The following is a 26,390-nucleotide window of genomic DNA, read 5'->3' on the forward strand; positions in this document are numbered from 1 at the left end:
GGTTAATCCCCATTCAACCAGCACCTCCATGCCTCTGTGCCAGGGCTGCCCAATTTTGGTCTTCCAGATGGTTTTGGACTACAGTTCCTATCAACCCCAGCCAAGTGGATAATAGTCAGGGATTAGGGGAGCTGTCATCCCATCTCTGCAGCACTCAGGCCAACACTGTGCAGTAGACAATCCGTGCTGAAGCAGGCCAAATGTCTTTACTAAAGACTGGAAATGAGGGTAGATTCTTCCAACTCTCCGTTTGGGACAGCCCGTTCCGAGTTTCCTTTGGGGAATACCTTCTTGATCATTCTTCCTTGTGAGCTGCTAGAGTGCCATTGTTCAGGGTTCCGAGCGGGGCTGGCCCAAGGGATTGGGGTGCCCGAGACCAGGTGCCAAACACTGCTTGGCCCCACGCCCCAATGGGGCAGTCCAAAACAAAACCCGAGAGCAGAGGGGAGGTGCTGCTTCCCTCAGTGCCACGAGTGTAGTTTGAAGTGGCTTCGCTCAACATTTACCCCGCAGCATGAAGCCAGGTGCGTATAAATCCCTGGTGCTTCTTGCAAGCTTTGCTAGGACTGCGAAGAGAAGCGCTAGCTCCTTGCAAAGCTTACAAGGGTTAGATCAGTCCCAAAGAGCTTCTCCAGTGGTGAAGGGCCATGGGGTGTGTGTGTGTGTGTAGAGAGAGAGAGGAGGAGAGGAGAGGAGAGGAGAGGAGAGGAGAGGAGGGTGGCTTATGGGACCCCCCCCCGGCATTTCCCTTATCCAGTGATGTTGCAAATTCAGAAGTGCAGGAGGTGCTCTCCATGGCAGCCCCCAATGGCCATGCCCACCCCAACAGCCAGAGAAGCTGAGAAGTACCAGCGCTCCATCCCGGTGTGTGCCCCCTCCACTACACCCCTGCCCCTATCCACTCCCAGTGTTGAGCCTCCAGGGAATCTGTGTGGACAGATCACTCCTCCAGGACCTCACACTTGGGTTCCCAACATCCTGGCCCACGATGGTGTGTCTTCCTCAAACCCGCCCTGAGCCCCCCCACAGGGAGTCTCTGCTTTCCATTGGATGAGCATCTGTCCACCTGGCAGTCTGGCTTTTCGTTGGAGGAAAAGGCTCTCGCCCCTCTCCCCTCCCCCTCCCCCCACCTCTGCCTTACCTAGGGGGTCAGCTGTTTTTACCCTTACAAGCGGACCCCCAGGGAAGACCCTTTTGGGAGCCTCCGTCTCTCTGCCCTGCTGGCACCCCAGGAATCTGCCCCTGGAGGCAGCAGCCTTGCCTTGCCGCATGAAAGAGCCGCCCTCCTGAAAGAGGCCTTTCCAGCAGTGCACGGCGGGTTTGTTGCTTGCTTTGTATCAATACTAGGCAGATCATGGTAACATCCCCACCCCCTGCAATGGTGATGCGATCATGTGAGGAGTAGATGCGGATAGAAAAAGGCCTCTGGGAAAGTGGGGTCTGTACGGCTGACTGTTGCCTCCGGCCACCAGCTGCCTCCTGCTTCTTCCCTGTATTTCATATCCTTCCAGGCCATGTCATTATGTTTAAATCTTAGGAACAGAGGAAGCTGCCTTCTACCGAGTTAAGCCCTTGGTCCATCTAGCTCAGTACTGTCTTCACAGACTGGCAGCGGCTTCTCCAGGGTTTCAGGCAAGAGTCTCTCTCAGCCCTATCCTGGAGATGCTGCCAGGGAGGGAACTGGGAACCTTCAGCATGCAAGCAGGCAGCTGCTCCTCCCAGAGCGACCCCATCCCCCAAGGGGAGTATCTTCCAGTGCTCACACGTTTATTTATTTATTTGATATATATACCGCCCTTTGATTTATATACCGCTGGCACATCAGCCGGTGCTGATAGAAAGCACCTCTGACCACTGCTTCAACCTGAGAAACCAGGGAGAGGTTTGGGTCCAGAAGTACTCCCAAACTACATACATGTTCCTTCTGGGAAGTGACCCCACCCAGAACTGGCAGATCAAAACCATCTCCTGAGTGCCAGCCCCACACAATAAGTACCTCTGTCTTATTTGGTTTCAGTTTGTTATCCCTCATTCAGCTCATCACTGCTGGCTCCAGGCAGGCATGTAGGAGGTTATGCCTTCTCCTGATGATGTTGACATGGAGAAATAGATTGGGGTGTCATCAACATACTGATAACACCCTGCACCAAATCTCCTGATTCTCTCTCCCAGCCATTTCATGAAGATATTAAAAAGCACTGGAAACAGTATGGAGCCCTGGGGGACACCATATAAAAGTTCATGTTTGGAAGAACAACATTCTCCAAATGATACCATCTGGAACCTGCTTGAGAGGTTGGAGCAGATCCACTGCAAAGCAACTCTCAACCCTCTCAGACGCTCCAGAGGGATATTATGGTCAATAGTATCAAACGCCGCCAAGAGGTCCAAAAGCACCAACATAGTCACACTCTCTCTGTCAATTCCTCATTGTAGATCATCCATCAGGCCAACCAAGGCAGTCTCTACCCCAGAGCCTGCCTGAAAACCAGTTTGAAAGGGGTCTAGATAATCAGTTTCCTCCAAGACTGTTTGGAGCTGAGAGGCCACCACCCTCTCAATTATCTTGCCCAGCCATGGAAGGTAAAAGTGAGGCCTATAGTAGCTTAACGCTGAGGGATCCAAGGCAGGCTTCTTCAGAAGAGGTCTAATGATTGCCTCCATCCTTAAGGCAAGGATGCATCCTGCCCTCCCTCAGATAAGCACTTATAATATCGATCAGGCCTTCTACAACAACTCCCCTGCCAGATACAGTATAAGCCATGTCGGACAAGGGTCAAGAGAACAGGTGGTAAGCCATACTGCTCCAGGCAGCTTATCCACATCATCCGGAGTCACAAACTGAAAATGATCCAGCCTAACCACATAAGAAGAGTTGCTGGACACCTCCACATCAGATTCTGCAATAATTGTGGGGTCTGAGTCTCAGTCTAGGTCAGCCTGATTACAAGAGATTTTATCCACAAAGAACTCATTAAAAACATCACAACGGGTAATTGACGGCTCCAAATTCTGATTCAAGGGAGGAGGGGCATTACTAGCCCTCTCACAACCCTAAACAACTCCACTGGGCGTGAGCTTGCAGATGCAATACAGGCAGAAAAGAATCGCTTCTTTCTGCACGTATTGCCTGAGCATCGGTCTTCAAATGTGCTCTATGCTGTAATCTGACTGACGGGTTCGAGTTGAGTCTTTCTCCATTTGCAGTCCAGTCATCTACCTCACCGCTTCAGCTTCCATAGTTCTTTCGAAAACCAAGGGGCCAATTTTGAAGGGGGTCGGAGAGGACACTTAGGAGCGATCATTTTAGCCCCCCACCCCACTAACTGAACAAAAGAGGCACCTTTTCAAAGTGATGATTCTCTTGATTTAGCAAGGGGAGAGCAACTGGCCCTCTCCATCCCCAGCACAGCATCCCTCCAGTGGTTGTTGCTGGTGTCCATCTTATGTTTCCTTTTTTAGATTGTGAGCCCTTTGGGGACAAAAAGCCATTTTATTTATTAATTTATATCGATGTAAACTGCTTTGGGAACTTTTGTTGAAATATTTGTCGTATTCGTATTCGTCTACTGCCCTGGTGAGTTTGCTAGTCCAGTTCTCCACCAGGTCATCAACAGGATCACCGGCAGAGTCAACGCTCCAGCCTTCCAAGGCTTCTTGGAATAATCGAATTGGATCCAATAATCTTCTCGGTCAGGCCATCTGAATAGGCCCCTCACCCCTGCAGAGGTGGGGCGTGATTGTGAGTCCAAACTTAAACATTAATATCGATGAGCTATTAAATGAGCTCTAATGAATATAAAGCAAGCTTTAAATGAGCATAAAAACTCAACAGGGAAGATGGAGGTGGTGTTTTCTGGAGGCACAAGCCCTAGGTTAAAACGAACTTCAAGCTAACAAAATGTAAATATTTAGCTGAGCAACTTTCTACTAATTCATCTTCACTTGGCATTTGTGCTAAGTGTTTTTCTTTTGTTTGTTTGTTTCATTTTTTCTCCAGTACAGTGACTTCATCTGAACCCAAACATTTTTGGAAATATGCAAGGCCTGGAGCTACTAAATCACATCTGAAGGACACTCTTTGAAGGAAATCGCTTCCTTTTTCCTTCCAAGAAATGGAAGATGATCCGTTTATTTAAAATTGTCCCCCAAACAAGGTGGTGGGCGGGAGGGGCAGATCTTGTCTGCCAACACCGCCTTCTTGATCCCTTCTTATTTGTGCTTGTTTCGGGCGCTGTGACAAAGGGCCCAACACAACTCCCACCATCCTGTTTGACTTCTTGCCTTTGTCTCCCAGGACCTATTTCTGCCAGCAAGGTTATCCTTGGGATTTGTGCAAGGAAAAATATGAGTAACTAAAAACATGCCCTCAAAAGGACAAAGGCCTTATGTTTTTTTTTAGAAAGAAAGAAAGAAAGAAAGAAAGAAAGAAAGAAAGAAAGAAAGAAAGAAAGAAGCCATGTTTGTAGAGTGGAACAGATGAGAGGATTCCCAGGGGAATACCTCCCAGCAGCACCTCACAGGAAGCCAGAAGAGCTAGACCTTGGTTCTCTGTTTGTTGTTGAACTACAACTCCCATGATCCCCAGCCACACTCTGGGGGTGATGGGAGTTGTAGTTCACCAACATACAGAGAGACAAGGTTGCCTATCCCGAGCTGGAGGGTGCTGCGGGGACCATTGTCCCTGTCATTGCAACTGCTGTGGTCTTCCCCTTTAGGAAAGAAGCTGCTGGAGAGAGCCAGAGGTTACAGGCTTGGGTTACATGGGGAGGAGGCTGAGCAAGGAGCTCAGCATTAGTTTCAAGGAGAATGACACACAACTTGTTCTGGTTACAGTACAGCAACCTAAAGAAAACCAAATCCACTTTGCATGCACAGAGATGTGAGGACATCCGGGTGCGCTCTCTTTCTCTTACACACACACACACACACACACACGAAGAGGAGATTTTTCTGCAAAAGATAGTTGCCCATAAAATAGGTCGACACAAGAGGCGACGAGCTCTGAGGTTCCAGAGCACCCAACATGTCATGGATAGTGAAACTGCAGTTCTCAAACCAAAGATCATTTGTGAGCCTGACACCTGTATCACACAGCACCACTGAAGGCCATTCTCCATCTCTTTGGTGCTCTTCCCTTTGACTCTTCCTTCGCTTGTGCTCTGAGTCAAGAGGATGCTTATTGTTGTGGGTCAAGAAAAATGCAGTTCTCCTGAAATAAGTTACCAACAGCTCAAAATCTACCTGAACAGGTGTGGCACTGACACTAACGTCTGGAGGAACACCTCATGGTGTCAGGAGCCTTGTCCTGAGCAACAGCGCAGAGTCTGACCCTGAGGAGCGGGAGGCAGTCGGGTTGGAAGAGGAGCCAGCCCCTGCCCCAATCCCAGCCACAGGCCCTGACAGTCAGAAGACTTCCAGAGCCCGAAACTCTAGAGCTAAAGACCCCGGAGTCAGCACTCACTGACCCTGACCCCCTGACCAGTGCCAGCAATGGGCCAGGAGAGACGTGACACCAGGCAGGGGGCTGCCCCTTTGAATCTCGGCTCTCCAGACAGGGAGGTGGAGCCTGGGGGGGGGCTACTCTGAGCCTGGCCGTATAGATGGCCTCTTTCCACCTCGAACCCTGGTCGCACACTCAGAGCTCTCTGGGGCTCTGCAGTCCTGACTGCCTTGCCTTGCTACCTACGAGACCTCATGCATTCTTGTCTGCAGCACAGGACAGGACAAAGAGTGCCTTAGCATACCTGCATACACATTTATATCAGGGATGTGCAGGAATCCCTGGAGAAATGTCACTTATCCTCTAGAAACTGGGTCGGCTTCCCTGGAACACTCCCAGAAACACAAACAAGGAACTCAGTCCCAACTGCCTTCCAGAAAGGGTCTTTCTTACTGTCCTCCTTCCATTCAGAGCTCTTCATTAACATGAGCAGATAGTACAGACACTCAGCCAGCGGTCCTGAGTTGGCGGAACAGGCATCTTGATGGAGTTGATGGAGGACAGTTCTCCATCACGGGGGGGGGAAAGACATCTATAATACAGACATCTACAATATAAACCACACAATCAATACTTGGAAAAAATACCAGGGAGTTATTCACACAGGGCTTCATGCCGCAGGGTAGATGTTGAGCGAAGCCACTTCGAATCACACTCATGGCACGGAGGGAAGCAGCCCCTCCCCTCTGCTCTTGTTTGCTTTTGATCATGCAAGTCCACATAGCATGCATGCCTCTGTGTTTTCCTTCTAGCCAATGTGCAGGGGAGGGGGGGAGCTTTCTAGAGAGCTATATCTGCATTTCTAAAGAGAGTGTCCCTCTTATCATGCTATTTGTGCAGGCATTTCCAGAAAAAGTAGCTTAAAACCAGCATTTTAAAAACCCGGAAATACACCGAGATAAGCTAGACTTCACAAGACAAAGCCCAGCATGTGTAGTGGGTCCAATGATTTCAAAGGTATTTCGGGATAAGTTTGGCTGGTGTATGAATGCACACACTCTCTTCCAAAGGAGATTTGGGGTAAGAGCCCTGTCTGTAAAGCCTCCTTGGGTTCCTTTATAAAAGTCTGAAACTACACAAAGATAAACTGATGGTATCTAGTTAAGTAAAAGGTCTGCAAGTCACTGAGTGAGGTTGCACAACTGTTTCCAAAGCATGGAGATCTATGTGTGTGTGTGTGCGCGCACACACACACACACAGACCATGATTTCACAGGCATCAGTTCCTGATTAAATACATACACTCTGACTGTCCCCCTTTCTGAGGGACACTCGCTATTTTCTAGACTCTGTCACTGGGCCAGTTTTGTCCCATTTTTAGCTTTCTTTGTGATGCCTTGTTACGTGTTTGTTAGTGTGAATTGCTAAGGTTGCCATGCCTTGCTTGCTCACTTCTGCATGCCTTTGACTCTGTACCAGTTTTGCAGAGCCTTTCACCTGCTGCTCTGGACTGTGACCCCTGCCTGCTTTTGACCACACCCCTCCCTCCGGCCCACTTGGATAAAGAGCTCTCTGGGGACCCAGAACCCAATGGAGCTCGACAGCAACTAATTCACCGAGCACGTCAAAATGCCCATTTGAGAATGCACTGGAAGTTACCAAGTGGAACAGAAGTAACTACTGTATGGGCAGGTGAGAGTATGTCAAGGTTGGGAGGAGACATGAACTGGATCTGTGTTATACACATTCATTTTCAAGCCAAGGAAAATTGTGAAGTGAGCTATTTTTTAAAAGAAAACAAACAACGATTTCATTGGAGTGAGATCTGGCAAAACCAGTGTTTTGCTGCAGCCAACCTTGAGGGATGGAAGAATGTCGCACATTCCTTGGGGCCTTGAAAGCAGCCCGTTTGCTTCCAGTTAGTAACAACCTCCTCCACTCATCCCATTTGTAGAGAAGGGAGAAGAGGAGTTCGGTACACTCACAAGGGTATTGGAAGCTGCCCTATACAGCTTTTGAATGGAGACGGGATACCATGGATGATGAAAAAGCTCTCATCCTCAGAGGACCTTTTCACATCAAAGTGACCATCAGATGATCCCTGGGCTCCACATGACCTGATGGTGCACAATGGAAAGCGCACCCAGCATGATTCAGAACATTAAGAAGAGCCTGGCTGGCTCAGATGGAAAAGCCATCTGGGCCAGTATCTCAGACAACTCAGTATCTCAGACGACAACTCTCCTGAAAAAAGGCAGGTATTTGGAAAGGACCCCCTCCTTCAGATTCAGGGACATCCCCTTCTGGGGTTGAGCAGTAGTTCCAAGCTTCCCACTAGCAGGCTACTGAGGATGACGCTTCTCGGGCTCACCATGGCCAACAGATTTTGCAGCCAAAGCAAATCAAGAAGGGCTATTTCTGGAAGCAACCCTGTGATCAGGACATCAGTTGCGGAGGTGAATATGAGCCCCCTGAGCTCATAATGGGAGGGGGGAGGGTCTGCTTCAAGTTCCAGCACTGTCTGCGGCTAGGTTGGTTGGAACAAAGAGTGGGGCCTTCTTGACCATGGCACCTCTCTGGGGCACCACTTTGCCCAATGGCATCTGGCAGGCCCACTTGCTGATAGTCTTCAGGAGGAAACTTGTAAAGACCATTTTCTTCCAGCAAGCTGGTGATAATGCGAAACATTTTCATCTGGCTCCTCTTGTGTTTTTATGGGGATGTTTTAGGGATGTTTTGGTTTGTATTATGATGCTGCTGCTGTTCCCTGTTGCTCCAAGGACATGTGGAACTTTTACTGGCATAATTCTGATGACTGTGCTTGCTGTAAGTCATCCAGGGGGCTCTCTAAAGCCATGAGGTGGAAGATAAATTTTTAAAAGAATGAACCATGAATCACATCCAGCGAGTATGTTTCTCCTCTCGCCATGTTCTCCACGGCTCTCCTCTATTCTGTGACCTTCACTGGCTCCCAGTCATCTTTTGCATGAAATTTAAAATTCCATCTCTCATCTCCAAATCCTTCTTTGGCTCCTTCTTATCGATCATCTCTTCTTCAGCTGCTCCTCTCTCCCTCCCTCCGTTCTTTCATGATGTGTCTGAATGTTCAGCCATCCTCTCTCTCCTTTGGAGATATCCTTTCTCCACTAAAAGCAGCACTGCTTAAAAAGGTGCCTCCTTGCCTAGTTAGCCTGGGGAATTGAATGGACCTCTGGTCTAATCTAACACAGATCTTCTGATTTCCCTCTGTCCTTTTTTTTAAAGCCCAAAATTAGCCACCAGGGTGAGAGTGTGAATTGGTCCAGGAGAGAGATGCTGGTGGGTTTGTTTGTTTTTTAATCCTTTGCCCCATTTAGGTTCCCCAGTCAAAATCATCCCCCCGCCCCCGCACCAGGAAGCTGCTAATAGCATCTGCTTTGCATGCAGAATGTCCCAGATTGATTCCCTGGGAAAGACTCCTGCATGAACCCTGGGAGATCTGCTGCTTGTCAGTGTGCAGATTTGCTGTCAAAGCAGCAGATCTGCTGCTTTGGTCCTTCAAACATTTGAAGGACCAAAGTTGTGCAGCCTTGGTCTACCAAGGCTGCACAACTTTGGTCCTTCAAATGTTTTGGGGCTACAACTCTCATCCTAGTCCCCAGCCACAGTGGGCCAATAGTCAGGAATTATGGGGACTATTGGCCAACATCTGCAGGAGGGTTGGTTGTGCAGCCCGAGTATAGATTGAGCTACACAGGCCAGTGGGTTGACTCGGTATAAGGCAGCTTTCTATGACTGTAAAGGACCTACAGTACTTGCAGGCACATTATCGACACAATTGTTATTTATACTAGTTCAGGAAAGCAAAGTGGGCTGGATTACTTGGGTGACCAGGGAGTTATTCACACATGGCTTCATGCTTTGGGGTAAATGTTGAGCGAAGCCACTTCAAACTACACTTGCGGCAATGAGGGAAGCAGCCCCTCCCCTCTGCTCTCAGGTTTTGTTTTGAAACAAGTTCACATGGGCAGGCGTCCGTGTTTTCCTTCTCGCCAATGCAGGAGGAGAGGGAGAGAGAGCTCCCTAAAGAGCGATACCTGCATTTCTAAGAGAACATCCCTTTTGCTAATGATTCTATGTCCATGCCTCTCCCTATTTGCTCCGGTGTTTTCAGAAAAAGTAGCTTAAAACCAGCATTTAAAAAATTCGGAAATACGTCGAGATAAGCTAGAATTCGCATCACAAAACCCAACTTGTGTGTGGAGTGGGTCCAAGGATCTCGAAGGGACTTTGGGCTAAGTTTGGCTGGTGTGTGAACACACACACTCTCTTCCGAAAGAGATTCGGGGTAACAGCCTGTCTGTCAAGCCTCTAGGAGTGGGGAAGAGGTTTTGCCCTGTGCGTAAAGCCTCCAGATGTTAAGGAAGTGAAGGCTCCTGTATTTCTAAGAATTGTATGGAAGACAAATTTTAGCACGCGTCTCTTTCTCTGCCCTGCACAACAGCTGTATCTGCCAGAATCCCCTTTTCTACACACCTTTTGAAGGCATTGGACTATGGCGGTTCTCTCTGGCATCTGCTTGCCCCCTTCTTACTGCATGACTCTACTTGCAAACCAAACCAAACCAAACCAAACCAAACCAAACCGTCAAGCCCTTCTTTTCTGCTGGTTGGGAAAGAAGGCCCCTGCCCCGCACGCCATGCTCCACAGAAACCCAGCATTGGGGGTGCTCATGCATTTCAGCTCATTGGAGAGACGGCCTGGGTTCTAGATATGGCAACGTTTTCACACTGATTAAATCGTCTCGCTTGTAAGCCAAGGGTGGGAAAGAGCTTCCAACCAGGCAGCTTTCTTTCTGCATCTGGTCCCCATTCCTGTGGGACATTAATCCCTTTATGCTTTATAGGCATCACACACCGCCATGACTCTGATTTGCTAAATGGTGTCGGAAGAGGCAGGTGGTGGGGGAAATGGAGTAGTCGGCCTCTTGCCACACACAGGCCATGAAAGGAAGCCTCGGATGACTCACCTGCTGCCAAAGTGGGGACATCAGGAATACTGAGAAGGGCAAATGTCCCCCAGCCCTCCCTTAAGCCCTTACAGGGTGCAGATGGAGGAGCCCGAAAGAATGGGAGAGATAAAATGCCACAAGTGGGGTCAAAGAGCTTGCAGAAAGAGCTGAGGGGAGGAAACAGTTCCTTGGCACAATGCATTTCACAGAAATGGGAAGGGGTGTTGTTTTGTTTTGAACTGCAGATAGTAACATTTAGCACTGTTCCTATGAGCTCAGATGTCTTCCTATAAATCATCTTGTTACAACAGTCCTGTGAGGTAGCTCCATATCTTCCCCATATTACAGATGCTGTGGGCCACACTACATGTTACATAGGAACATAGGAAGCTGCCATATACCGAGTCCGACCATTGGTCTATCTAGCTCAGTTATATTGTCTACCCAGACTGGCAGCGGCTTCTCCAAGGTTGCAGAGGCAGGAGTCTCTCTCAGCCCTATCCTGCAGATGCTGCCAGGGAGGGAACCTGGAACCTGGATGCTCTTCCCAGAGTGGCCCCATTATCCCCTAAAGGGAATCTCTTCCAGGGCTCACACTTCTAGTCTCCCATTCATATGCAACCAGGGCGGACCCTGCTTAGCTAAGGGGACAGGCCATGCTTGCTGCCACAAGACCAGCTCTCCTCTCACATTAAAAGTGTCAATTGACCCATGTGTTTGTTTGTTTTTTGCAGGGAAACAGCAGCTTTTAAACCATCATGCTAGAAATAGTCTGAAATCTAACATCCCAGTTAGAACCAGTAATTAAAAGGTTTTGTGATCTAAGGATGAAAAAGCATTCCAGATTTTTTTAAAAGTTAACTGTTCTCTCTTACATCTTCTGAAGCTCTTACATGTCCTTCTCTCTCTCTCTCTCTCCCCCCTTTCCTTTTTAGATAAATGCTATGGACAACTCTAAAAACAGAACGCAAATTCCACCCCACCCCCCACCCCCAGCATTTCAATGGAACACACACACATACAGTTCTATCACAGCAAAAACATCCTGTTTTCTTTCAGATTTTGTCTCTTGATGCTTTCTCCAAGCTTAGCCTCACCCTGTCTGTTTGTGGAGGGACTAATTATTTTGGGCATCAGAACTGGAAATTTTTCCAGACACATTTGACAGCTCTATCCTGATCGCCTATTTATTCCCTGGAAGGGGGTGAAAAGAAGGAACCAGAGGCATCCAGAGAAGTTAAGAGAGAGATGATTCTTCTGGGGCTATTGCAGGATTGAACATTTCATTGAAACAGACTGCCAACCCGATCATTCTTTGTGAAGTGATGCCAGGATGCAATCACCAAATTTCAGAGCTAAAAATCCAACTGAATAAAGGGGACGGGGGTGGGGAGATATATATATTTCTCTACCTCCTTCTCATGACCCTAGAACAGACCCGCACAACATGAGGCTCGGGGGCTGGATTTGGCCTGCGGGGACTATTTTACTGTCAGCAGTAAATCCTGCAGCAACACAGGAGCCGGAAACTGCTTTATAGCGCCATCCTATGCATGTTTTCTCATAAATGTGTTCCATGGTGTTCCCAGTGAGGCTTACTCCCATGTAAGCATGCCTAGCATTGCAGCCTGAAAGCAACAACCGTTTAGGGGGAGGAGTTGGCATTTGTTTGGGGCTGCCATGCATTCCAGGGCCCCCGCTGATTGAGCAGGATCGGGACCTATTCTCTGGCCACTATCCTAGGTTGAAACTATGGGTCCATTGACAGGGGAAACAGATCCACAACTAACTAAGGATACTTTTGATTTTAATGTAATGTGCTAAAAATTGACCTCGGCCCCTGCACACCAAGCTTTGGATGGTTCCGTCCCACCAGCCCTGCCCTAGAACTTGGGAGAGAAGGAGTCAATCATGGAGAGGAATCAGCAGGACATTCCAGAGAGACAAAGGAAGTGCTTCTTCATACAACACACAATGACAGTCTGTCAGACCTATCTGCATTGTCTCCAGGCAAACAGACCTTCCTCATTACCTGTCAGCCAGATTCCTTTTTGGGTGGGGATGTTGAGAACTGACCCTGGGAAACAGCAGCTCGATAATCCAGTGACCCTCGAAGTGTGTTAAGGAGGGCAGGGGGTCAGGGGGGTCAGCATGTGGATGGACGTCACCTCCTTTTAAGGCACATGTCTGCATCTGCCTATCTACTGAGCAAATAACGTTCTAATCCGTCTCGTTAAAATGAATTTTTCACAGCCATACATACAGTTGAACAAAAAAGGGAAAGAAATCTAAGAGCTGGTCATTCATCACAGTAAAGGTTATAGAGCACTTATGAAATTCAATTATGGGATGGTAGGATAAAGCTAACCCATATTTTTTGCTTCAGAGAAGGAAGGAAACCATGCTACAGAATAAGGGTTTTTTTTGTCGAAAGTTTACAAAAGTTGGAGAGCTGGTCTTGTGGCAGCAAGCATGACTTGTTCCCTTAGCTGAGCAGGGTCTGCCCTGGTTGCATAGGAAAGGGAGACTAGAAGTGTGAGCACTCTCAGATATTCCCCCCCCCTTGGGGGATGGAGCCACCACTCTGGGAAGAGCAGAAGGTTCCAAGTTCCCTCCCTGGCTGCATCTCCAAGATAGGGCTGGGAAAGATTCCTGCCTGCAGCCTTGGAGAAGCTGCTGCCAGTCTGTGGAGTAGACAATACTGAGCTAGATAGACCAAGGGTCTGACTCAGTATATGGCAGTTTCCTATGTTCCTATGTACACAGTAGACTGCTCAGTATGGTGACGGTCACCATACTGGAGAGGTGCCTCAGAATGCAGGTGTCAGCATAACAATGCAGTGTCCTCTAAAAGAGTGACCATTGGAATGTAGGCAGCTGCCATATACTGAGTCAGACCATAGGGCCATCTGGATCAGTATTGTCTACCCAGCCTGGCAGCGGCTTCTACAAGGTTGCGGGCAGGAGTCTCTCTCAGCCCGATCTTCGAGATGCTGCCAGGGAGGGAACGGCCTCTAGGGAAATGGGCAGCTTCAGCCGCCACATCTGGAAGCCATGAGCTAGCTGGGAACAGCACAGCAGAGAGAACTCAGCGCTCCCTCACAAAGAGGAGGCCATTTGGGAGATGCCAATGCAGCAGCCGGACATGACCACGCCAGAGCCCTGGGGCCTGGAACGAGCTGCTGAAGTGGTGCAGGAGGGCTGACGGTGGGCCAAAGAGCCCACGTGGCCAAAGAAGTGGCAGGCCACGGAGCAAGGCTTCTTGGGAGGAACCGTGGCACGGCACACGAGGGACGGGCGCAGGGGAGAAAAGACACTGAGGCCGCCAAGGAAGGTCCCTGGAAATACAAGAGTTACCAAATGCCCTGGGGGGAAAGACCTACAGCCTGCTCTTGCACCTTTAACAGCAGCCTGCTCTGCAGAAATCAGCAGAGAAAGCTTTTCTGAGAATGGAGACAAACCCTCCCATATTCTACAAGCTGCTCTTAAAAGCACAGCAACTGCGGCTCTTTGAAAAGTGGCCAATCTCTGGGAAGAAAAAGGCGAGGGGCGCCCGCTTTTTTTGCCCTGGCAGGTTCTCTGTGCTATTCAACAGGCTGAAATGCACCAGATGCAGCTTCCCCAGGCTGGCACAGATGCCATGAGGGAGAACGGTTGCAACTGCTGAAGTTCCGCTTGCTAGTTGCCCACGAAAAGCATCGATAGGAAACAGGCCTCCTCTGACCCCTGCGCAGCAGATTTGTGGCACTTGCTGATGTCTGCCTTGTGTTTCTTTTAGGTCTGGGGGCCCTTCAGGGACAGGGAATAATCTTATCTCTTCTTCACCACTTTGTGAATTTTTGTTGCCATTGCTGAAAAAGCAGAATAGTAATAATAATAGTATTAATTACACACACACACACACACACACACACACACACATATGTTTCTTTTTTGGTGGTGGAAAGACAGAGAACACTAAACAAGACACCTTTGGGAATGCAGGCTTGCTGAGATTTTGCTCCCAGGCTGAGAAGATGCCTAACCTCAAAGCCCAGCTGCTTCAGGAAGGAAAGTCCAATCGGATCTGTGAGCTGTGTTGCCAACGTAAGGGCTCGGGATGAGTAGTTTTCCTTTAAGGAGGAGGAAAGGGTTGCTTGTGAACTGTCAGGCACTTGTTGCATCACAAAATCCTCCAAGGAGGTCACTACTGCAGACCGCAGGTGAGGGTTCGGAGAATGAAATGCAAACCACTTCCCTGCAGACGGAAAACTAGTTTGTCAGGAAGGCAGCTAGGCCAGAGCGCCTCTACCTGGAATGCTAGTTGTCCCTGCACTCAGTCATCCGAGTCCCCTTCCCCTGAAGTGGCAGAGCCCAGGCTTCGGTGGAGACATTCACATGTGGATCTGGGTGCAGGTTCATGGGAGCAATATATGAGGAACAGATCATTGGCCTATGTACATTGCCATTTTTTTAAATGTAAGGACTTGACCATTCCAAAATGTCTTTTTTTAACCTGCTAAGGGATTCCACGGAGTTATTCTCCTTTCTCTTTGCCAGCCCCAAAACAGTTCCCTAAAGAGTCCTTACAGTTTCATTGCTCTGTCTCCAGTCACTCTACGCAGCCGCTGTGCTTTCTAGCACTGACATCATCTCATGTTTGAACACTACTACCTGCTCCGCCCCTCAAAAAAATAGTGTGGGGGAGCAGCACGCTGTGGGGTTTGGTCCTGAGCATTCAGAGAGCCCAAAGAGAGGAACATTCTCGCATTAACACAAAAGGATCGGCCTCCACTAGGTATACAGGTGAAACTCAGAATATCGTGCAAAAGTCCATTAATTTCAGTAATGCAAATTAAAAGGTGAAACTGATATATGAGACAGACGCATTACATGCAAAGCGAGAGAAGTCAAGCCTTAATTTGTTATAATTGTGATGATCATGGCGTACAGCTCATGAAAACCCCAAATCCACAATCTCAGAAAATTAGAATATTACATGGAACCAAGAAGACAAGGATCGAAGAATAGAACAATATCGGACCTCTGAAAAGTATACAGTGTACTGTGCTTGATTGGCCAGCAAACTCGCCTGACCTGACCCCATAGAGAATCTATGGGGCATTGCCAAGAGAAGGATGAGAGACATGAGACCAAACAATGCAGAATTGCTGAAAGCCGCTAATGAAGCATCCTGGTCTTCCATAACACCTCATCAGTGCCACAGGCTGATAGCATCCATGCCACGCCGCACTGAGGCAGTAATTGCTGCAAAAGGGGCCCAAACCAAGTACTGAATACATAGGCATGCTTATACTTTTCATTGTTCTATTCTTCAATCCTTGTCTTCTTGGTTCCATGTAATATTCTAATTTTCTGGGATTGTGGATTTGGGGTTTTCATGAGCTGTACGCCATGATCATCACAATTATAACAAATTAAGGCTTGACTTATCTCGCTTTGCATGTAATGCGTCTGTCTCATATATCAGTTTCACCTTTTAATTTGCATTACTGAAATTAATGGACTTTTGCACGATATTCTAATTTTCCGAGTTTCACCTGTAAATCACTCCACTCTGAAATTCACAGCCACCTCTGGGGTGGAAAGAAACAGCTCCGCCAGGTGCATTCACATGAGCCACTACCTGGACTTTGGAGGCGGCATAAGGCAAGGTCAACGTCAGCAGACATGGAACTGAGCAGCCAGGCTGGGGTGCCTTCTTGTTTCCTCCATCACCACCACCCCCCATGTTAGGGCCAGAAACTACAACTGCTTCGTGTTCTGTCAGTTCTATGCTAGAGAATGAGCGGTTGTTCACTGTTCCAAATAAACCTGGCCTCGTTGCTGGGTTACGTGTGAAATGGCGTAGAGTGTAAATCATGAACTCCCAGCCCACAACGAAACAATGCTGTGTCGGCAGGCAACAAGCTTCTGTGCGGAATTTTGCAGAGCTGATTCTGCGGGGCGGGTCTGTAGCTCAGGAGTAGAGTTTCCCAAGTCCACATGTCCAGGCCCTGGCATCAGAGGTGCAAGTAGGTAATTTTGGAGCCCGGACCTAAAGGCCTCTGGAGCCCCCACCGCCACTGGAGGCCCACCCCCCCTCCCCGCTGCAAGTTAAGCATCATCCCCCTACACATGCACACACACACACCCCCACGGCCCGTGACACATGCAGTATTTTTAACACGTGGGTTCTTGAGGGCACAAACGGCAACTGAACTCGCAAGAATGTAGAATATAAAACAGGTATATTGATGCAAATATGCATCCGCAGAAACCTGTCAACACGCAACTTAACACATTCCCATTAAATAGCTTTGTTTCGCCACTTGTCTTGTGGTAGCAAGCATGACTTGTCCCCTTAGCTAAGCAGGGTCTGCCCTGGTTGTATACGAATGGGAGACTAGGAGTGTGAGCACTGGAAGAGATTCCCCTTAGGGGGATGGAGCTGCTCTGGGAAGAGCATCTAGGTTCCAAGTTCCCTCCCTGGCAGCATCTCCAAGATAAGGCTGAGAGGGACTCCTGCCTGCAGCCTTGGAGAAGCCGCTGCCAGTCTGTGAAGACAATACTGGATAGACCAATGGTCTGACTCATTATATGGCAGCTTCCTATGTTTACCTCCCCCTCTGTCTCTAAAGCACCCGGCACAGGTCACAGTGGTGTGGGCCAGTGGCAACCACACCACCCAAGATAAACTAAGGAGGATTTGGAGGCCCCCAGGGGGTGTGGAGGCCCTGGACTTTGGCCCCAAAGTCCTGGGGTTAGAGTGCCACTGCCTGGCATCTCCAGGTAGGCCTGGCAAAGCCCCTGTGTGAGGGTCAAGCTGTGCATTATGTTAGTTCTCAGCTGTGGGTCCCCAGATGATGTGGGGCCACAGTTGGCCGAGGATGCTGTGCATCCCTACAAGTACACAACAGCCGATGTGTCTGTGTTCGTATATGAGGCCTATGCCTCTCAGTTCACAGAGGACTCCTCTATGGGCAGATGTGGCATGTGCAGCTCCACCACCTCCGGTGGTGGAAATGTCCAGCAGGTATCACTAGAAGTTACACACCGTCTGGTTAGCATGGAAAGTTAAACACGCCGAGTGGAAAAAATAATGTAATCAAACAGGTTGGCGGGGGAAGCTGCGAATGCAGCACCTCCGAGGGTGCGAGAAAATATACAAAAATAAACACGGATTCAAAGAGATTCCTCAGGAGGGGGGGCTGGCTGAAAAGGAGCATGCATGCAAGTGCGAATGGGAAGGGAAGGGAAGGGAAGGTGGGGGGGGTAGAGCTGGAAAAGATGAAGTCGGTCGGAAAGAATGCAACGAGGGGACCTGGACGGGACAGAGGTAGCTGCTGTCGCTCAGTGGCCCGGCCGCCGGCCGCCCTGCTCACGCCCCGCTTCTCCGACTCGGGTCCCCATGCCTGCCCAGGTACTTGCCTTGCTCCACTCCTGTGGGAGAGGCCTGGCCGTCACATCCTCTTCCCTCTGCCCCGGTGGCAGCTGGTTAGCTCTCTGCTGAGGAGTCATCCTGAGGACTGGGGGCCTGGCTCTCTGCAGCGCGCATGGTGTTATCCACAACCTCGCAGGCTTGCCCACCATCAGAGGGAGAGAGGCGAGACCCCCGGAGAAGGCATCGTGCTCTTTTCAGCCCCCCATGCGCCTCTGTCAGTCCTGGTGGGAGGGGGCAGCTGCTGGACGTCCTGCCCTGAGCGCAGGGCTGAGGGACTGGAGCAACTCCTCGGCATGGCCTGCCTGTTTTTCCTCATCAGGAACGAGAGGAAGGGGGGGGTGCACAAGCTGAGTAGCTCCTCCTCACCCTGCCTAAATAAGGACATTTTACTCCTCGTAAGCTACAGGATGCTCCATTCTGGAAGCACTAAACGCAGCTTTGTAGCAGAAAGTCAGCAGAAGAAACCTGCAAGAGGACTTGGAGCTGGAAGCCTGCGGCTTGTGTCTGCCGACGGGGTTCTTGTGCTGAGGGCTTCCAGATCTGAAAGAAAGTGTCGAAGACTTCTCAACACCACAGACATAACACTGCGTGAGGAGCACAGCTGCCCGTCGGCTGCCGAGGCCGGCAAGGGGAGCCCCCAGCGCGTTCCAACCCTGTCAGAAGCATGCTTGGTGGGGATGCAGGAAAGGGCCTCCTTTGGTGTGGCACCCAGGATGTGGAACTCCCTGCCCCAGGAAATTCATTTGCCCTCACCCCTTGCCTGGGCTCCTGGTGCTATCTGTCTGATGACGGTTGTTCCAGCAGGCCTGTCACCTGACCATTCGTTCTGATCTCTCCTCCCTCCCAGTCTGTGTTGGACTTTTGATCTCTTGCTATTTCTTGGTTTTGTGTTCCTTACGTTTGCTTTATCTCCTGGATTCCGCCCCCACCCTTAATTACTGATGTTAAATACCCTGAGATGGAAAGGCAGGATTTAAAATATATAAATTGCAATAAGTGCATTCATAAAATTAAAATGACACACACAACCCAAAGCAGTTGCTTGGAGAGGTAATATTTTTAGGAGAGCTGAAGGAGCAGACAAAACGCAAGGGCTGGACACCAGAATCTCTCACATTCCCCAAGAATTCTGGAATGAAAGCAACTCACAGGCATTCCCTTCTGTGCCGGCACTATTTTGTGACCCTGTAAAAAAGTTGAATTTGTTTATATATATTTTGAAAAACTTTCTTCAAGGCCCTGCTGGGCCATTCAAATGTTGGATACTCCTAACAGCTATTTCCTTTGATAATAAATGAAATGTCTCTGCTCAGAGGCCATATGCACTCCTGTCAGGTACCTCCAGCATCAGATGTTGGGGACCATCACACCCAGCTTGACAGGCTGCAGAAGACATCTGGTGGTCAGCTGTCAGAAGCCAGATGTTGGATTTGACAGAGTTTGGGCTAACCCAGAAATGTAATCCGTACTTTCTCATGAGAGCTCTCACGTAAGCCTAAAAGCTGGCACCACACAGAGGCTGAGCTGTGGGCCAGGTCCCTGGTTAAAGTCCTGCCTCCTCACCTCTGCTGTGGCCCAAAACAAGCCATTGTCTCCTCACCTCTGCCTCTGATCTGCAGTATGGGAATTATACTGCTCTACCTTGCAGGGTTGTTGCAAGGGCTGCCAAGATAATGCATGTGAAGCATTTAGGCACTCATGATGATGGTGGTGGTGGTGGTGATGGTGGTGGTGGCCGCGGCAGCGGTGTAATGATAGCAAAACAGCAATCAGCAGCAGCAATCATTATTACTAATTATATGGCCCCCTCACCTGCTTTCCTCTCACCAACCCTGTGAAACAGCTTGGGCTGAGAGAACACAAGAGACCCAAAGTCACCCAGTTGTAGCCTAACATGCGGTCTAGAGGTATTGTGAAGTAGCCGTGAGCACAGTGGTAGCAGAGATAGTCTTGCTGCAAGGGTGGAGAGAACCCACTGCCCGCCCCCCACCCAAGAAAACGGTCTCCTGGACATCCTTCAAATACAAAATGGCAGAGAGGAGAGGTTGGGAGAGCCACTGAGTTCCATGCTCCACACCTAACACCCTATACGCTGCACCACCACACTGGCTCTCCCAAACTCTCCTCTCCGCCATTTTGTTTTTGAAAGTTGTCCAGGAGACCGTTTGGGCAGGGGGGGCTGTGGGGTCTGCCCCTGCAGCAAGGCTATCCCTGCCACTACGGTACTCACGGCTACTTCACAATATGCTACCCCCACTGGGCAGGGTTCGGGAGACTGCAGGCTCTCCCTTGGGCCATGGAACTCCCCAACACAGCTCGCCACAGCTTCTCTCTGGTGGCAGGCACAATTTCACAGAAGCTGCTGGGAATTAGACCAAGCCTTTAAAAATCTCAGTTCGATTGTCAACACCTCCAGAGGTTCAAGAGGCTTGCAGAACCACAAGTGCCAGCTTCCCGTCCTTCCTGCTGACGCCCCCTTGCTATCAGCACCACACATTTCTGTGATTAGAAAAGCAATCTGGTCTCCATTAGAACAACAAAGACTTCTCCAGCTAGTTCAGGCAAGCATTTCCCAGTCTGTATTCTTTCCAGATAAACTCAAAGATGTGCAAGCAGACCACAAGAGGAGGAGAAGGAGAAGGAGAATTGAACAAATCACAAATAATTATGTTGTGTGTGTGTGTGTGTGTGTGTGTGTGTGTGTGTTGGCGTTTTATGGTTTTTTACTGTATAACTGATCTTAAGGATTTTAAAAACCTGGAAATAGCTTGAGACAAGCTAGAATTCGCATCACAAAGCCCAACTTGTGTGTGGAGTGGGTCCAAAGATCTCGTCTGGAGTTCAGGGTAGGTTTGGCTGGTGTGTGAACACACACACTCTCTCCCAAAGGAGATTTGGGGCAGAAGACCTGTGTGTAAAGCCTCCAGGATTCAACTTCTGCAGCTTCTATCAAGGTGGGAAAGCACAGCTCATGGGTTCTCTCCAGGCAAAGGCTTTGGTATGACCAGTGAAATTTTGCACAATGTGTGCATGGAGAGAAAATTTTCTCATCGCTAGACTGCGGCCAGATTTCAACCATGTGACGCATGGAAGGTTCTCCTCAGGCATGTTAAAGGGAAGCTGATAAACTAGCTTAGGACCCAACATATCTTTGTTCTGGTTAAGCTCCCCTCTTGCACTGGAAAAAAGAGGAAGGTTGTGCCGTCAAGTCGGTGTAGACTCCTGGCAACCACAGAGCCTTGTGGTTTTCTTGGTAGGAGGGGTTTCCCATCGCCTCCTCCTGTGCAGTATGAGATGATGCCTTTCAGCATCTTCCTATATCGCTGCTGCCCAATAGAGGAGTTTCCCATATTCTGGGAATATGCTCTCTAGGCAGGTCGCTTCCCCGCTGCGCCATTAAGTGGCTTCTTTCTGCTTCCATTTTCGCAAGTACACATGGCAGGCGTCAGTGTTTTACTTCCTAGCCAATGGGAGTTGGGGCAGGGCGGGGGGGGGGAGTTTCCTGCAGAGAAAGATCTGCATCTCTGAAGAGACCATGCCACTCATTATGCTAATGACACTACCTCAGCGCCTCTCCCTGTTTGCTCTGGCATTTTCAGAAAAAGTAGCTTTAATCCAGCATTTCAGTTTAAAAATAAAAGCCAAGGGCAGAGGAGAGGAGCTGCTTCCCTTAACGCTGTGAGTGTACTTCGAAGTGGCTTCACTCAACATTTACCCCCGAAGCCTGAAGCCAAGCGTGAATAATAACCTCCTGGAGAGGCAGGTGAAGTCGGTGGCTATGGCAAACGCCCACTTCAGCGCTTTCCAGATTACACACTACAACAGGGTCGCTACGCATCTGCTAAGTGTGCTTCCGTTCTTTCTGTGTTGTGACACCACAGTCCCTGCGCTGACAGCAAGTTGCCGTTCGCCGTTCACATTTCCGATGCCTTCCTTTGGATTTTATCTTTGCACTATAGTGCTACAATGTTGCACGTCCGTTGCAGAAAAAGAGCTGTATTTCCCCGTGGTTGGAGTGTGAGATTCTGGGGATCATTTTCAATACGATCCCTGCCAAGCGGAAGCATTTTACCCCCTGTTGTAACATGTAACCTGGAAAGTGCTCCCCACACTTCTGCACCACCACATCTTCCTTCCTGCTTCAATTTCCCCCCCACCTGTGCCCTCTTTGCAGTCCTACTGGAAAAGTGAGATGATGAACAGATCCCACCCACCAACAGGGAATAGTGGAGAAAACAGGACCTCCTGCTCTGCTCTGGGATCCTTCTCTGTGGTTCTGTTCAGCAAACAACGTTGCTCTGTGCAGCAACTGGCCTGGGGGTGGCCTTGGTCCCCCTGGGCAGCCAGCTCTGCTTTCTAACTCACCACCACAAGATCAAACAGCACTGCTGGGGTGTTCACATCGCAGAGCCAATGAAAGCAAGCTCCTCCTTGCCACCTGTGTGTTCTCTGGATGCCCACACAGAGCCACCTCCCAGGAGCAGCAAAAGGGTTCTGTCGATGTGATCAGGAACCCTGCAAGAGATTTTCAGGGTTCCAGATCCTACGTGCATACAGCTGTACATGTGGCCTCTCTTCATAATTAAACATAGGAAGCTGCCTTCTACTGAGTCAGGCCACTGGCTCATTTAGCAGGAAATTTCAGGAGCATTGCAAGACTAGCCTGTATGGGCTTGAGGCCTGGGATTAAGTCAGGAAAAGGTGGGGGAAATTTAACCAAATTAGATTCTCCCAAAGGGGAATATCTTGCAGCAGACAGTGCTCAGGTGCAGTCATCCATCCAAATGCAAACCAAGGTGACCCCTACTTAGCAGAGGGGACAAATTCATGCTTGCCAAGCAGAGGTGCCATGGGAGAATCTGTGAATTCCTCCCCCAAAGCAGCTGCAGGGGCCCGATTCAGATTAGAGCTAACAGACACGCCAGGAGGGGGTGATTTGAATCCAGGCCATGGGGCAGACTGAGACCTGCAGGAGGACCCACCCCTCCTCAGGACCAGGCAGGCCTCCCGATGCCTGCTTTCAGCCAGCAAAAAAGCTACCAGCTCAGCAGGAAATTCAGCCCCAGAGTTCCCACGCAGGCTGAATCCCATTTTGCTGGCCTCCTTTATTGCAGGGTTGTCATTTTCAGGAAAGGGGGACATTCCTTGGCGAAACGCTCTCCCTGAAATCAGCATCAGGGCCATTTGGGAAGGGAGCGTCCGGGCGCCAAGTGCTTCCCCGCACAGCCCCGCTGACGGGAGGCCTCTCCACGGGCCGCCTTCCCCATCGTCACCCTGCCGTCCCCAGTCGCAGCTGTAAATCCCCCAAATATTTATTCTGCAATTGGAACATCTCAACCACAACTCATCCTCATTGTCAGTTTGGGGCGCTTCCAAATGGTTGGCCATTTATGGGGAAAGTATGCACTTCCCTAAGGACTCTGAGCACAGCAGCAGCCAGCAGCTCTGGGTTGTCCCCTTCTGCCCCCACCCCCAGCTCTGCTTCAAATGTCCTGCTGTGTTATGACTGACGACTCCCTCCATGCGCATTTGGGAAGGCTGCTGCCAAGGAGGACCACGGCTGTGAGTTGTGGCTGTCCTGTGCTCCAGAAGTGTGAAGCAGGCAGAAGACGGAACTGTCCCCTTCTTGGATCAAGGAAAGAAAACTGCTATGCAGTCCTCAGTGAAAGCCATGCAGAGCAGCCCACCCTGCGGCTCAGGGAGGGTCCTGGATTCCTAGTCCCCTTCCTAAATCTCCTTCACCCCACCCAGCCTGGGATCCGAGCTCTTGGATGCTCTTGCTCGCCATTCCTGCAGCATCAGCTGTATCTCTGTACCCAAAAGGAAGTCCAAGACTACTGTGGAAATGCAGCACAGCCCTTGTGGATGGCTTAAGGAACTGCTTGGAGAACCTGTTTTAATGGTGCCAAGAACCTTTTAGGAACATAGGAAGCTGCCATATACTGAGTCAGACCGTAGGTCCATCTAGCTCAGGATTGTCTACACTGACTGGCAGCGGCTTCTCCAAGGCTGCAGGCAGGAGTCACTCTCAGCCCTACCTTGGAGATGCTGCCAGGGAGGGAACTTGGGACCTTCAGAGTCTCTTCCCAGAGCGGCTCCATCCCCTGAGGGGAATATCTTACAGTGCTCACACATCAAGTCTCCCATTCATATGCAACCAGGCCAGACCCTGCTTAGCTAAGGGGACAAGTCATGTTTGCTACCACAAGACCAAGGCACTTTCCAGACTAGCTGATCAACAGCAGCAAAATGCCTCCATTCAGGCAAGTCACGCTCAACACGTAAACAGCAGGGGGGGCAGTCTTGCGGAAACTAACAACCCAAAAAACCAGCAACTTTCTTATGCCGGATATACGACGTCCTAGCTCTATACTGCAGTGATGAAATTCAAGACAAGGCATTGGATTGGGTAACGGCACCCTGCTGTCCACGTAGGGACTGCGGTGTCACAACGCAGGAAGTGTGGAAGCACCCTTCCGAGATCCACTGTGACCCCGTTGCAGGGTGCAATCTGGAAAGCACCCAGCAGTATATAAATGCTCCTCATAACAATGACTTAGGAACATCCAGAGGCTCATTTTTATATGTCATTCCTACATGGAAGGGGTGGTCAAAGATGAGCAAGAGAGGAGGGGTCATGGATGGAGGGGCCACAATACTGTGACCTGTGTATGCATGGTCCCTAAATCCTCATTAATGTTTACATCTGCCCTCTGTTAGTGGTGGTGAGTGTGGAATTCCAGTCATGTTTTGTTATTCTGGATTAAGCCATGTCAAAGGTAGCGGACGCTATGCAGAGTGAGGCTCCCCAAATCCCCAACAGCCTGAAGAGGAGATCCTTAGCACGCTAGGGAGGAGGAAAGGCAGCCTAGCCTCAGGACCATTTCGTCTGTTGGCAAACCCTGGGTGAAGCTGCACAGATGCTATGCTCATCGCATTCAGGGTGTAGACAGGATATGCTTCTTTGGAGTTATGAGCCTCATAGCCGGAAGCCTTGGTATTTATGGGTGTGGGCATCGTAAAACCCTCAAAAATGGTAAGGCGGGATATCATTTCGAAATCAAAATAGATGTGTGAATTCCCTGCGTCTTGCAGCAGATGTGAAACCTTGGTGGTATAATAGGAGGAGAACTGGTGTTGTGGTAGCAAGCATGACTTGTCCCCTTAGGTAAGCAGGGTCCACCAATGGGTCCACCAGGGTCCAATGGGAGACTTGATGTGTGAGCACGGGAAGAGATTCCCCTCAGGGGATGGAGCTGCTCTGGGAAGAGCAGAAGGTTCCCAGTTCCCTCCCTGGCAGCATCTCCAAGGCAGGGCTGAGAGACACTCCTGCCTGCAACCTTGGAAAAGCCGCTGCCAGTCTGTGTAAACAACACTGAGCTAGATGGACCAAGGGTCTGACTCAGTCTATGGCAGCTGCCTAGGTTCCTAGGTTCCTAGGCCCTGATCCTGGGCGGATCTCCGACTGAGTGGCAAACCAAACATCATGCATTATATATTGGCAGTAAAAATAATGTTAAATCATTCCCCCCCCCCCTTTTCAGTATGAGCTAAATAAGTATGTTTTCAAGGTTCCTTCCAAGCTTGAAGACTACACCTCCCATGTCGCAATGCAGTCGACAACCCAGTAAGAATGCACAGGGCTAAGTCTTTCAGCAGCCTTAAGGTCACATGATGAATTGCACCCTTGGGTATAAATGCAGGGTCATTTCTAGGGAGCCATTGGAATTACTGAAAGAATAATGGCATGACAGAAGCCACCGCACCTCTCTTAGATCTGTCATGGCCGCCCTGTCGATTGCCACGACTGCTGCTAGCACCACTCACAGCAGATGCCGCTTTTCAGCAAAGGCTTGCTGCCATCACTCTGCACGTGCTCAGCTGGCCTGACACTGGACCTGATAGAGAACTTCACATCCATGAGGTCTGCAGAGCGCATTAACAGGAACGGCCTTAGGCTGAGTCAGAGCTGACTGGCAGCCGCTCGCCCAGGTTTCAGGCAGGCGTCTTTGCCAGCCCTGCCTGGAGATGCTGCCAGGGATTGAACCCACGACCCTCTGCGTGCAAAGCAGGGGCTCCACCACTGAGATCTTGTCCTTGTCTCATTGTAGCTTTGGAAGTCGGAGCCCCCGGATGTTGTTGGACTACAACTCCCATCATCCCATGTTACAATGGCAGAAAGGCAGCCTATACATTCATATGTACAGAATCCACAAACAAGAGGAGGGAGAGCTGGTCTTGGGGTAGCAAGCATTTGCTAAGCAGGGTCCACCCTGGTTTTCATTTGAATGGGAGACTACATGTCTGAGCATGGTAAGAGATTCCCCTTTGGGGATGGGGCCACTCTGGGAAGAGTGCCTGCCTACTGGCATGCAGAAGGTTCCGAGTTCTCTCCCCAGCGTTTTTGAGATAGGGCGGAGCGAGACTCCTGCTTGCAACCTTGGAGAAGCCGCTGCCAGTCTGTGTAGACAATGCTGAGCTAGGTGGACTAATAGTCTGACTCAGTAGAAGGCAGCCCCTTCTGTTCCTAAACA

General features: G+C 49.8%; 1 protein-coding gene across 1 annotated transcript in view; it reads right to left on the reverse strand.

Moving 5' to 3' along the window:
- Positions 1 to 18,162, reverse strand: part of LOC128335704 (rho GTPase-activating protein 20-like) — a 48,604-nt gene extending 30,442 nt beyond the window's left edge. Inside the window, exon 1 of the mRNA XM_053274369.1 lies at positions 17,844 to 18,162. Coding sequence (XP_053130344.1) covers positions 17,844 to 18,005 — 162 coding nt within the window. The 5' untranslated portion in view covers positions 18,006 to 18,162. The remainder of the gene's footprint in view (positions 1 to 17,843) is intronic.
- Positions 18,163 to 26,390: the final 8,228 nt, after the last annotated feature.

Source organism: Hemicordylus capensis, chromosome 11 (assembly GCF_027244095.1).
Source record: "Hemicordylus capensis ecotype Gifberg chromosome 11, rHemCap1.1.pri, whole genome shotgun sequence".
In the NCBI taxonomy this organism is placed as follows: Eukaryota; Metazoa; Chordata; class Lepidosauria; order Squamata; family Cordylidae; genus Hemicordylus; species Hemicordylus capensis.